We start from the raw sequence: 13,357 nt of genomic DNA on the forward strand, positions 1-13,357 counted from the left end.
GAAACTTCGATGTTCTAATATAGACCCGGGCAATTTTGCTGGCCATAAAGGCATTGGAGGAAAATCCGATTCTAGGGGCTGTGCTGAGTTTCTCCACCAATTAATCTGCAAACCACAACAAACAGTGGGCAGTAAGTCATACCCCCTTTGCAGAGAGAGAGATACAGGTTTGGCAGTGGACAGCACAACTCTTGCATATCCTTGGAGAGGTGAATATGCAGGTACACACTCTGAACTGCTGCTGTAATTATCTCCTTTTCATCATCAACCACTACCCCCTGTTTTCCTCATTTTATTTGGAGTCAGGGTGACTTGTCAGCTGTTGCCACTTATGGATTCAGAGCCACTCTCCTACCCCTTCTGTTTAATAAATAAATAAAATTAAAGGAATATTGCATTTTATGAACAGGATTTTCTAAGAACTTAAGGGGACCACTGCTATTATACATATCCTTTGACTAGACAGGAGACAAGATAGCCATTTGGTTAAAATTAAACTGTTAAGTTTGCTTCCTGTGTGATTCATATTTGTCTAAGCTGCAAGGCTGAGATTTGACTTTCTCAATTTTTGAAGGAAAACAAACCTTATTTTTGTTGAATTATTTGTTAGAGTAACCTAGATGGGTTTTGCTATCCTGCAGCCCAATTACCAGAAAACTGAAGTGTTAGTGTAGCTTGCCCTAAAAAAAAAAAAAAAAACTCTCCATAATGGGAAAGGCTTGCTGTTTTTTCTTTCAGTTCTTAACTAGCGATACATTTTAATTTCATGTTTGTATTAGTTAAGTTAGTTTGCCTTCTTAAGTTTTAAAAGTATACATTATGAAAAAAACATAGTTTACACTGAATTATTTTTTTGTTTCCATCAGCTAAGACTGACATCAGAACCCAATTTCCTCCCAGAAGTATCCATTAACTGGGTGTGTCTTGTCCCTTTGAATAGGAAACAACTGGGAGTTGAACTTCCCTTTAACCATAGAGAGTAATGGAGAAACCAGGGCCATCACACTGTAGCCTCCTATTTTTTATTTTTCAGTAAGCCATCTCTCTCACTGATATGCAAGTCTCGTGTCATCTAGGCAGGCATGAAATGGAACAGCAGGGGAAATACTCCCAAGTACATTATAGGTTCATAGGTAGATATTAGGCTATCTGCCCAAAGGCATTTATAAGCCTAGCCAGAGTGCATTTGGCTTCCGCCTCCCTATTGGATTAGCCTACTGTGTCTCTGTAAAGTAGGTCACAGAAGGTACCCTTTTAAGATTAGTTTACTGTGCCTCTGTCTAGCAGGGACACAGAGGAGATCCCAGGGGTGAATTTGCAATTTCCCATCCACGCGTCAAGATTTCGCTTGAAGAGGGTGAGCGAGGGGCTATGTCTAACATGAATTGGGATTCTATTCCAGAGTGAGGGGAGCCTCTGGGAAATGAATCTGTCCCTCCAGCATGTCCTATTTATTTTTTTTGCTGAGGTTTAGGTCCCTGGAGCGTGTAGCTCTAAGGGACTTGGATTTTTTGAGGTGGAGCATGCCCATTAATTCTGGGTTTGACATGGCATTGTACGTCAGGCATAGATCGTCTCTGAGTAGGCGGTAAGCAACTGAGTAGAGCTGGAGTTTCTTTAGTCGAGCTGCATAGGACATCTGTTTGTAGCCCATGATCCTCTTGGTGAGGTACTTCTGGGGTCTCTCCAGTTGCTGCAGGTGTCGGGTAAAGTACATCCCAAAAGGGGCATTGTATTCAATTATGGGCCTGACGAGTGACGAGTAGAGGGGCACAATGACCTCTCTTGGTCTAGATGCGAACCCTTTCGTGATAAGGTGGGCTATATAAAAGGTCTTTCTAACCACTTTGGCAACGTGATTATCAAAGGAGAGATTACTATCTACGTTGGTCCCCAAATCTCTAATTATTTCTTCCGTACTTAATGGATTACCACCTGTGTGGTAATTTGTGGGCACCTTGTTTTTCCCAAAGGGGATGACTATGCACTTTTTAGCATTTAGCTTGAGGCCGTGGCTCTGACACCAAGCATCCATCTCTGGGAGACCCTTTTGGAGGATGCTTGTGTCAGCTGGAGATTTGATTATGGCCCCCAGTTTGCAGTCATCTGCGAACTTTGTCAGCCATAATCCCCCCGTTTTAGCCTGAACCTCAGAGGAGTATATACCGAACAAGAGAGGTCCCAGAACTGAGCCCTGTGGGATGCCACTTGTAACTGGTTTGGATTCGAACATGGCACCTGCGATTCTGACCATGTGGGTTCTATCTCTGAGCCAGTTTGCAACCCATCTTGTGATATAGGGGTTGATATTTAAGCTGGTAAGCTTATTTATGATGCCTGAGTGGGGTATTGTGTCGAAGGCTTTTGCGAGTTCCAGGTAGGCTGTGTGGACTACCTTGCCCCTCATCTATGGCTTTGGTAACTGTTTCAAAGAAATCAACTAGGTTTAACAGGCAAGATCTGCCCTTAACAAAGCCGAATTAGGTAGGGTCCAGTGACTGGAGGCTCCCAATGTCTTTGTTTATGAGTTCCATGATAATACTCTCCATAGCTTTTCAGACCAGACTAGTCAGGCTTTTGCGGCGATAGTTTCCGGGGTCTGTTGTGGCACCACCTTTGTGGAGTGGGATTACTGTAGCAGTACGCCTTTCTTTGGGTACATATCCTGTAGTAAGGCTAAGTTTGAACAGTGACTTAATGTGAGGGTTCAGTTCTTTTTGGAGCTCGTGTAAGACACAGCCTGGGACACCGTCCAGTCCCATAGATGCTGTGTTTTTTGCTTTGGAGAGGGCACCTTTCACCTGTGCATCTGTGTTGTCAGGGAGGTTACATTCAGTTGGGATAGGCATTTGCTCCTTTGGGGGCAAAGGGGGGGAGAAGTTTGCACTGAATCTGTCTGCCAGGATGTTGGCTATGTCTGTAGGTTCGGTATATTTTTTACCGTTATGCAACAATTCAGAGCATATCTGGGAGTTTCCGCCCATGTTCCTGACATGAAACAAAGAACGTCGCTGGACACTGCTGCTCCTTATTAAAACGTTTATTCAGTACAAACAGAGTCAATAAAAGTAGTAAGCGCTTTCGGGACTACTCCCTTCCTCAGACAAAATTACACATACAAACAATACTCAATTTAAAAAACAACTCACCCAATAAAATTCAAGTAAAATTCAATAAAAGACCCACCTATTCTGAAGTGTGGGCCTAATTGGTACTGCTTCATTCAAGCCAGGTGCTCTTGTAGCCATTAATTCAACAATCCACTTTGATTCTGATAATTCAGTTTTATGCTTCAAATCACCCCCCCCCTATTGGTAAGCCTAATGTTAACAACAGCCCTGAACAAAAACCTATGTGTGGGAAACTCTTCTATATGCCTACTGAGTGCATTATGTGGATCTTTATTCCTAATACTTGACATATGTTGAAAGATCCTGGTTTTAAACATCTGATTTGTCTTTCCCACATAAAAACAAGGGCAGTGTTCACATTCAGCCAGGTAAACCAAATCAGTGGTGTTGCACGTTGCCTTACCTTTTAAAATAAACTGCCTACCAGTTACAGGGTGAGTGAATACTGAATTCTTGTTGTTAATATGGCCACAAGCTTTGCATCTCCTGCAGGGTACAGTCCCTGCCGAAATTAGGGTGACTGGTCCACTGTTAATGGGTTTTTCTCCACATAGTATATCTTTAAGGTTTTTATTCCGTCTATATCTAAAACAGGGTCTTTGTCCTACTACATTGTGCAAATTCACATCACTGGTCAAAATATTCCATTTTTTTCGGACAATATGGCATATGTCCCCTATATTACTACTATATTTGAAGGACACCTGTGGTGCTTTAAATGTTGTAGTCCTGTCCCTTAACTCACTTTCAACTATACCCATACGTTTTAACCAAGGTCGATATTTATTACCCCTATGGCCCTTACTGTCATTAATAACTTTATTAACCTTCTCGCTCTGATACCCCCTAGCTTGTAAACAACCTTTAAGTGTCACTAACTCTTTCTCAAAATCTTCATCATCTAAACAGATCCTGGAGATCCTACTGACCTGTCCTTGCACTATGTTAGAGTATGTATATCGTGGATGCATGCTATCATATGGGAGTAAACTATTTTTCCAACATTCCTTTTTAAACAACTTGGATTTAAAGCCTGCCCCTTCTTGTATTATATTCACATCCAAAAAGTCTATACATTCTGTAGAGGCTTTCATGGTAAATCTAAAAAATGTAGTCGTGGAATGTAGATGGTCTACAAACAGTTGCAATGTATCTAAACTCCCATCCCATAAAATAAAAACGTCATCCACGAAACGTACATACATTTTCAAATGACTTCGCCAAGTTTCATTATTCAATACAAATACTTTCTCCCATTGTGATAGTACGAGGTTAGCATACGTGTTGGCACAGGGGGTGCCCATCGCCACCCCCTGTGCCTGTCTATACATAGAATCACCCCCTATAAAAACATTATTCTCCAAAACTAAACCTAACAATGTTTTCACTAAACTAATCTTGTAACCTGTAGCCCCTGAATCCAACATGAGGGTGCCTACATTCTCTATGCCATAACTATTATCTATTACTGTAAATAAATTGTTAACATCTAATGTAACCATCAACAATTTGGTGCGGTTGTATGTACCTTTCTCAACATTACCTAATTTTCTCAAAAAGTCTCCCGTGTCCTTCAATATGTTGTCCACACCATCTACATAGGGTCTAAGATGATGTTCCACCCATATCGAAATGTTCTCAGTCACCCACCCCCTCCCCAAAACTATCGGTCTAAGGGGTGGGTTCTCCAGAGATTTATGTATCTTTGGGAGAGCTTTAAAAATGGGAGTTATAGCATTTTCTATCCATAAGAAGTCAAGCACTTCATTAATTTTCATGTCAAAATGTAGGGCTTTCAAAGCTGTATGGACCCTATCAACCACTCTTTTCACTCCCAAGGGATTGATGCATATGTATGTTTTTTCATCTGATAAAAGTTGCTTCAGCCTACAGTTGTACCAATTTGCATCAAGGATGACCACCGCCCCTCCCTTGTCTGCTGGCTTTATTATAATTTCCCTATTTTTGCTTAAGTTATCCAAACTTTCCTTCTGCTTCTGTGTCAAATTATAAAATTTACTAAAACTGCCTTGCTTAAAGTACTCTATAAGGTCATTCACACAGCTTCTAAGAAACAAATTCATAGTGGGTGTAAGTGGGGGGACATAAACACTAGGTTTCTTTAAGGTTAAACTGTAATCATTCTTTGAACCATACAACATCCTTAAGGTTAGATTACGACAAAATAGCATAACGTCCATCATAACCTCATTAAAAACACTGTTGTTACTGAATTATCAGAATCAAAGTGGATTGTTGAATTAATGGCTACAAGAGCACCTGGCTTGAATGAAGCAGTACCAATTAGGCCCACACTTCAGAATAGGCGGGTCTTTTATTGAATTTTACTTGAATTTTATTGGGTGAGTTGTTTTTTAAATGGAGTATTGTTTGTATGTGTAATTTTGTCTGAGGAAGGGAGTAGTCCCGAAAGCGCTTACTACTTTTATTGACTCTGTTTGTACTGAATAAACATTTTAATAAGGAGCAGCAGTGTCCAGCGATGTTCTTTGTTTCATTTTGGCTTTATATTGTAAGCTGGACTTTGGTGCAGCACCTAACTTCTTTGTGCAATGTTCCTGACATAACTAAAGAAGGCCTTGTGATTATCTTTAGTGTCTAGGGCAATTTTTCTTTCGAAACTGGCCTTTGGTGATTTTATGAGGGATCGAAGTTTCTTGCTAATACTGATCAGAGATGCCTTCCCTTTTTGGGATTTTGCTCTGTCATGTAGTAGCTTCCTCCTTCTGTTGTATAGCTTATTTATGGCCGGGGTCCACCAGACCAGTCTTCTGTTTTTGGAGGAGTGAGTCTTGGTTTTATTTGGGATAGCATGATCCATGCATTCCTGCAGGTGCTCATAGAATGCATTTGTAAAGGATTCTGTGGATTGGGCTGTATTATCCTCTGGCCCAGGGGCTTTGAAGGATTCCACCTCAGTCTTGAGAAGTGCAAAGTTGGCTTTTGAGAAATTCTTTACAGTGATTTCCTTGGATGGGGGTGGGGACGGGATATGGATATCCAGGGAAATTTGTTTATGGTCTGATCTTGCCAATGAGGGGTTTACCTCTGGTGTGGAACATAGAGTCCCCATGTTGGTGATGACCAGGTCCAATATGTTGTTCCCTCTTGTGGGAGTGGTGACCAGTTGTTCCATTGCGTTAGAGTTTATAAATTCAAGGAACCATTGGGCGAGGGTGTTTGGGCTTGAGTAGTTTTCCCAGTCAATGTTTGGGTAGTTGAAGTCACCCAATAACATAGTGTTTGGAGAGACCTTCATATTCTCCGGTGTTCACAGGAATGCCAAGTGGGGTTCCTGTAATAGGGAGGGTGTTCTGTAGCAGGCTACAAACTGAAAGGCACTTTTGCTCGCTGTTAGTTGCACATGGATGGTTTCCGATGCTTCGTGCAGTGCCACTAACCTGGAGGTGTAGGTATCTTTGATGAATATAGATACTCCCCCTCCTTTTGTGCTTCGGTCTGAGTTTTGGGGCCGAAACGCATGGTATGAGTTATAACCTGGTAGTGCTGGGGTGCTCTCAGGAGCGTTGAACCAGGTTTCTGTTACTGCACAGAAATCGATTTTCTCCATACTGAGGAGAGCCTCGAGTGCGTGCATCTTGAGGTTTAGACTTCTGGCATTGAGTAGCATTACCTTTAGTTTTTTTATCCTTGGGTTGTCTATGGAGGTGGGTTTGTCCTTTGAGCCTTGCCTAAAAAAGGCACTATGGGGGTGGCAAGAGCCTTAGCCAGTATATGAAAGCCTAAGGGTGACAGGTGCAAGCCGTCCGTCCCTAGCGAAGCAACGTGGCTTGTCAAGCATGTCATCCCAGGCTGACAGACACTGGATCGCCTTTGAATGACACCAATACTTTAGCCAATTGTTGAAACTGATAATTTTGTCTTTATACTGTGGCATCATTCTTGGTGAGGGCAAGATGCTACTCAAGGTCAGGGTCATACCAACCTGGGCTACATGGTCAGAGAGCGCCTCTGTCTCTTTTCATGTAGTCCAGGGAGGTACGTCTCAGGTCATTCACACCAGCATGGACAATGACGGAGTCATACTTGTACTTGCTTTGGAGTGACCTGAGTGCTTGCTTTATGTGGCAGATCCTGGCACCCGACAGGCAGCTTACAGTGACCTTCTCCTTGTTCAGTCTGGTGAGTGGGACGTCAGTGTGCCGGACAATAGAGTCCCCTATAACAAGTGTATTTGGTGTGTTGTTTGGCCTTAAGGGCTGTGACTGTGAGGCACACTGATTTCGTGAGATATGTGATTTGTGGGTATTGTTGAGGGGTGGCTGTTGCTTGGATATCTGCTTAAGAGGTCTTTGCTGTTTAGGCAGATTTTTATTTAGAGCCTCCGAGTATGTTTTTGTGTGTTTATGTGTTGGGTATGCAGATGCAATAGGTCTATGTGAGACTGGATTTGTGGTGTGGGTGGTTACCTTTTCCTCCTGACTGATTGTGCCAGTCTTGGGTTGAGAGAGCTCTGCCTCCAGTTTGGCTGTGTAACTGCATCTCTCACATGTATTAGAGTTTGTTGGAAGGAGGAGAGGGTTGTCTGTGTACATATGGCAATTGTAACATTGCCTTAAAATTCCTAGATTCACCAGCTGGACTGGAGAGTAACCTTGAAACTGACCCTTGGATATACCAGATTAGTATAGGGAACTGTTTTTTTTTTACTGATCAGATTAGGGAAGGGAACTGATTTTTCACTTGATCAGTAAGGACCAATCAGGAGCCTAATACTTATGAGAAGTCAAGGAGGGTGTAGTGCTTTAGTTAGTTAGTGTTTCCTTATTAGAGCTGAGCAAGTGCAGAGCTTTAGAAAGAGAATAGAGTGATTACTTTGAGCGTTTGAACAGTTCTAAGGGAAAAAGTGAAGAGCAGACTTTGTGGAGCCTGGAATAGTTTAAACCTGTTTAGGCGGCACTGCCCGACGCTGCTCAGTGCGCAAAACCGTGCAAAAAGAGAGTTGTAGGGTTTTAAGAGAGAGAGATCAAGGAGTTTAGAATTGACCCAAAATGGCCAATAAAACTACAGCTTCTAGGTAGTAGCCACTCCTCCAGGGACAGGCAGGCTGTTCAGTGTTAACCACTCCCACTGGTGAACACAGAGACTTCTCTTTAGCCCAAGTAAGCACTGGCCTTCTAGAAACTTCCAAACAGTTCAGAACAGCAAATCTGTAACTGAACTTTCTTAACTTTCAGAAAGTGGGAAAAAAGCAAGATTTTTTTTTTTTCTTTTTGTTGTAGTTATTTTGTTGGACTTATTTTGTCTGTCCACCTACTGCTTCATGCATCACAGCTCTTGATGCCTTCCCTTCTGGAAGAAGGTTAATAGATTGTGTCGTCATTCCTCGTCCTTCACATTAGCACCAATAGGTGCCTTAGCTGCTAATCAAACTGTGGCCACCCAGGCCACAGGCTGGGATTAATATCTGCATGCCAACAGAGCTGACAAAGTATTTATTACATTTTAAATTAATTATTAATTTAATTAAAATTGCTAGCTAATTTTAATTGTCCAGTAACTGGCTGAGAAGTTTGTTGTGGCTTGTCCTCAAAAGAACTGCTTAGTTTCTAATTTCACTCCAAAGGCACCCTGTTTCTGTTTTACCATCCTCAGCCCCTAACTGATGATTTCATTTTGATTTCATACTAGCTTTAATTGTATAGTTTAGTTTAGCTTTCCTAATGTTAGGCAGAAATGCAAACCTTATTTTTATTGAATTTGCTTAGTATTTATTTATACTAGATGATGTCATGTACCACCATGAGGACCCATTTAATGTCACAAGTTAATTATGATAGACAAGAAATCAGCAAAGTACAAATCAATAATATAAATCTAGCAACATTCTGTGCTAATGCTTATTTCACCACATATGCAAATAGCACAATGAAGTGTACATAGTCAGTAAATTCAACATTTGCCAGGGAAGCAGTTTAATTAGTAGAGTTTATTAGAAGGGGCATCAGTATAAGAAATAAGAATCTGAGGTATGTCTTTGGGACAAATTCAAGAGACTCAAGAAAGTTGTAGCGCTTTAGCCATCGTTTAGAATAAACCAAAAGGCAGGGCTACAGCCAGTGCTGCAAGGGAGGCTACAGCTACGACTGCAACGTGTGCGGTTGTTTATTTTCACATTTGTTGACTGGGTTAGTCCGACTGGCCAGGAAGCCCTTTTTCAGCAAAGGCCTGAGGAGAAAAGCTCCAGATTAAGCAAAAATGACAAACATTCAGTACAAGCTAGATTACAATTTAGTTGGTTATGAGCAAGTACAGGTACAAGTTAGACTGTTGTGGCATTTAGGTTCATAAATGAAGATTGGAGTAGCATTCCAGTAAAGAACGTTGCATGTCAATTCTGAAAAAAAATTGAGGCAAATGACCAAGAGACCTGCTTAAGCACTTCAGTGTTAGTGTTCTGGCCAACAACAGACATTTGCTGAGGTAAATAATTTTATAGATTAAAGACATAATAGTCCAACCCTAAAGGTATTTAAAAAACATTTGTTTTTTTTCAAGAGTAAAGCCACAGTGGTATTTGTTGGTAGAGTCCATCACAAATTCCTGATGGCCCTAAGTCTTTGGGAGGTTATTAGATATTCCAGTTATAAACCTGTATTGCATTGTAGGGATGAGTGCTCTTCTCTTTTCAGTAGGCCTCATCTCTTTAGATAACAGGTTATGCATCCTTATGTTTCTTCTCTGGTCCCCTTCTGAAATTCAAGCCTTTCTCCTTGGCCATTCAGCCAGAACATTTCTTGACAGGTATAAGTCAAGTGTACCAGGAGTGCTGCTGCAATCTGCATGGGACCAGAGTTTTCTCTTTATGACTGTACATCCCCACATATGCCCTGTATATGTTGTTCTAGAAGATTTACAGTGGGGAATAGCATGAGACTGTTGACAACTTCCATGGGTGATATAAGGCCACAAATAGCTCTATGTCCTGAAATGAGCACATCATGAATATATCTCCAGAATTCACTGGGGAAACTGGTGCACCTCATTTTCCCTCGGACAGCTCCAGCAGGTACAGTCTCCTTGCAGTGGTCTTATAGCTTGAGAAGTGAAAGTGAGTGATCAATCAAGCCATACATTTAGGTATCATCTGTTACCTGACCGAGATACTAAAGCCCATTTAAGGAATTACTTTAACCTTAAGGCTATCCTTATCCTTTCCAAATACATGCATAGTCACACTTGTAATTCTGAAAATGTTCTCTTGTGTACAGAACCACAATTCAACTGTCTCAAGTTGCTTAATATTACACTGTCAGATATTCTGACATGTCTATATATATATATATATATATATATATATATATATATATATGTATACACACACATATATACATACAATTTATAGTACATATTGAACCGGATGCCTTGGGCATTACTTGCTGCATGGCTAGTTTTTTGTTATGATTTGATATCCATGCTGTAACAACCTGAACCGCCATTGTCAGAGAAACTTACAGCTGCAGGGTGGGGTTCTGAGGCATTAAACAAAAATGTTCTTGGAGGAGTGTGGAACAATATAAAAATGTACTTCCCAAGTTATTCAAGTTAGAGAGGATACTCTAGAATAGAAAATGTACACAAGAACAATTATTAGGCACAAAATCATGAGGACAATAAGATGCCTAATTAATATATTCTTTTACATAGATGAATTTTTTGCCACCCTTTTTCTGGCTCTGACCCTGGTAAAAAATTCATATGTATCTCTCTAGTCATCAAGACTTGCCTTAAAAACAGACAGAGTAGTGCTTTGTTTGACCTGTAGTGGTAGTAACGTCTTTCATAATCTTGGGAATACAGTGAGTTAGGTGTCTTATTTGTTTTGATGAAGATTTCACTCCCTAGTGTAGAGGTGGTTGTTGAGCCACTAGCTTTGTAAAGAAGAAATATGCCAAATAAGATTGAGTCTTAAATGGCCTGAAAAGTGAGACATAAGCCACTGAAGAGCAGTCGGTACACTACCAAGCTCAACAAGAGTCATGTTAATCTGTCAGGACAGCTGGAAGTATTAAGGCATTTAATTTTCCTGATCAAAAATCTTTGGGACCATTTTAGTTGAATGATGTGCTTAGAGTTGTATGCACCAAGGGAAGCATTGTATTCTGTGGTGGGTCTGATAAGAGTACAGTGATAGGATAATGACTTTGGATCTTGTGGATATTTCCTTGCAAATTAACTGGGCCAAATAAGAATTCCTGAATATGGGAGAAACAAGATCAACTGAGAGAACTGTTTACATAAGTACCGGCGTCTCTTCTGACCATAGCTGTCTGAAGAGGAGTACCATTTATAATATATAATGTGGGAGCAGCTTTTTTGCTGAATGCTACTGTACTGCAGTTTTTACATTCATTTTCAGACTGTTTTTAGTGCACCAGATGTGTGCATATTCTAGCTGTTTGGTATCGCTGGAAGAGTGGACAGTAGTGCTTAACTTGTAGGCATCAGAAAACATGGTCAGTCAGTCTGGGGATGTTTTCTTGTATATCTGTAAACTAAATGCCATACAGGAGAGTGTCTGGACTGATCTCTGTGGTACACATGTGCATATTAAGCAGCAACATGTCTCTCTAGGTGGATTGCCTTAGGTCATTCATTCCCACATGGGCTACATCATAGTCATGTTTATCTGATTTGAGGACCTTAGGACCTTTGTGATGTCACAGATCCTCGTGCTGGGCAAGCAGTTTAATCACCCTATTCTTGTCCAGTCTGGTGAGTGGAGATTATGCATAACTAACTCTAGAGTTACCTATTACACCTTTCTCCATGTGAAGTTGAACTTTAGTTGGGCCGTAAGTACGGGCTTAGGCCTGCTTTGGGGTGGGCTGTGTGGATATGGTTTGTGTGAGCGTAGGTGAACCAGGTGTTATCTTGTGTGCTAAACGACAGGATATTTTAGTATGTGTTCTTGAAAGTTTACTTTTTTTTCTCAAATTATTCATTCGGTTGCTGTCACCTTCCTTGACTGTATTACCAGTGACTACAGTTCTGTTGTTTTTATGTATAATTTTCATTTGTTTTTGTAGGCGTCAGGCTGAATCTTCGTACTCTTCAACCTGCACTGCGGACACTCACCAGTGATTATAACTGCCTGAAACGTCAAGTTCGTCAATTCCCATTCCTTCTGCAAAATGGAATCAGGCAAGCAAAAGAAGAGGTGAGAATGTTTCAGTCACTTCAGCCCATGCAGCATTCTGTTCTCACGAAGGCTTGTGCTATTTTATATATTGTACTTTTCCCAAATGATGAGAGAAACCAGACCTTTTGTATGGAGTGTGTGTCTACAGAAATGAAATGCATGCATTTCTATTTGCACACCATGTAGTGTTGCATTTTCCTGTGAAATTATGACCTTTTGATAATAGACTAGGTCTTTTTGAAGCTTGGCTTACTTATAAAGTGTTATTAGGGACCTCTAGGGGTGAGAGAGAGTATAGAAGCAGAAAAACAATGTATATATCAAATATTTAAATTCCAATGAATATATTTGCATGCTAGAAAACAGTTTTAATCTACAATATTTTACATTCTATTATTTGGACTTAAATAACAGTATGTGTTCATTTTGAAGGCTCCTGCAAAACCTGTTCAGTCATCAGTAGTGCGTTAGCTAGAGAAATTTGAATGTAGTGCATTTCTAATGCCATACTTTACCTGCACAGCCCTAAACTGATGTTATTTGAGTGTTTGTCTTGGTACAAAAAAATTAGGAAGAAAATAACATGAACTACATGTCAACTGCTATCCTAACCACATCAAGGAAATAGTTTATAATAGACATCCACAGTACCATGTGTTAAAAACTCAGCTACAGTTAGGAACTCAGAAAAGTTTAAGAAGAATGTAGTACAGTAGAACTTAAAGTGCAGATGTTGCTGAAGACAGTTTTGTAGTAATGGATGTATGAGTTTCAGGCATGTTTTTTTAATTGAAAATTATGCGACAAACACATCATCTGTTCATGTTAAGGATCACTGTAACATGAATTCATAATTAAAATGAATGTAGCCAGTGGTGGATGTCAGTCACCCTGGTCAGATCTTTTATTATTCTGTTTATATGAGAAATTTTACACAGTTGTCTGCCGCAACCAGTGGAGAGAGAGTTTAGTAGTAAAGGAGAACTGAACTAAATAATCTCCCTGCTTTGCAGTTCTACTTTTCTGGTCACTTTCTAGACTT

At 40.5% G+C, this 13,357-nt stretch overlaps 1 protein-coding gene across 4 annotated transcripts in view; it reads left to right on the forward strand.

Moving 5' to 3' along the window:
- KIFC3 (kinesin family member C3) overlaps positions 1-13,357 on the forward strand; it is a 663,225-nt gene that overhangs the window by 481,070 nt on the left and 168,798 nt on the right. For all 4 annotated transcript variants that reach the window (XM_044081520.1, XM_044081521.1, XM_044081522.1 and 1 more), the window contains one exon: positions 12,203-12,333. In XM_044081520.1, the coding sequence (XP_043937455.1) occupies positions 12,203-12,333 (131 nt within the window). The remainder of the gene's footprint in view (positions 1-12,202; positions 12,334-13,357) is intronic.

The sequence above is a fragment of the Protopterus annectens genome, chromosome 8.part0 (genome assembly GCF_019279795.1).
Source record: "Protopterus annectens isolate FY-2018-M chromosome 8.part0, PAN1.0, whole genome shotgun sequence".
Classification (NCBI taxonomy): domain Eukaryota; kingdom Metazoa; phylum Chordata; order Ceratodontiformes; family Protopteridae; genus Protopterus; species Protopterus annectens.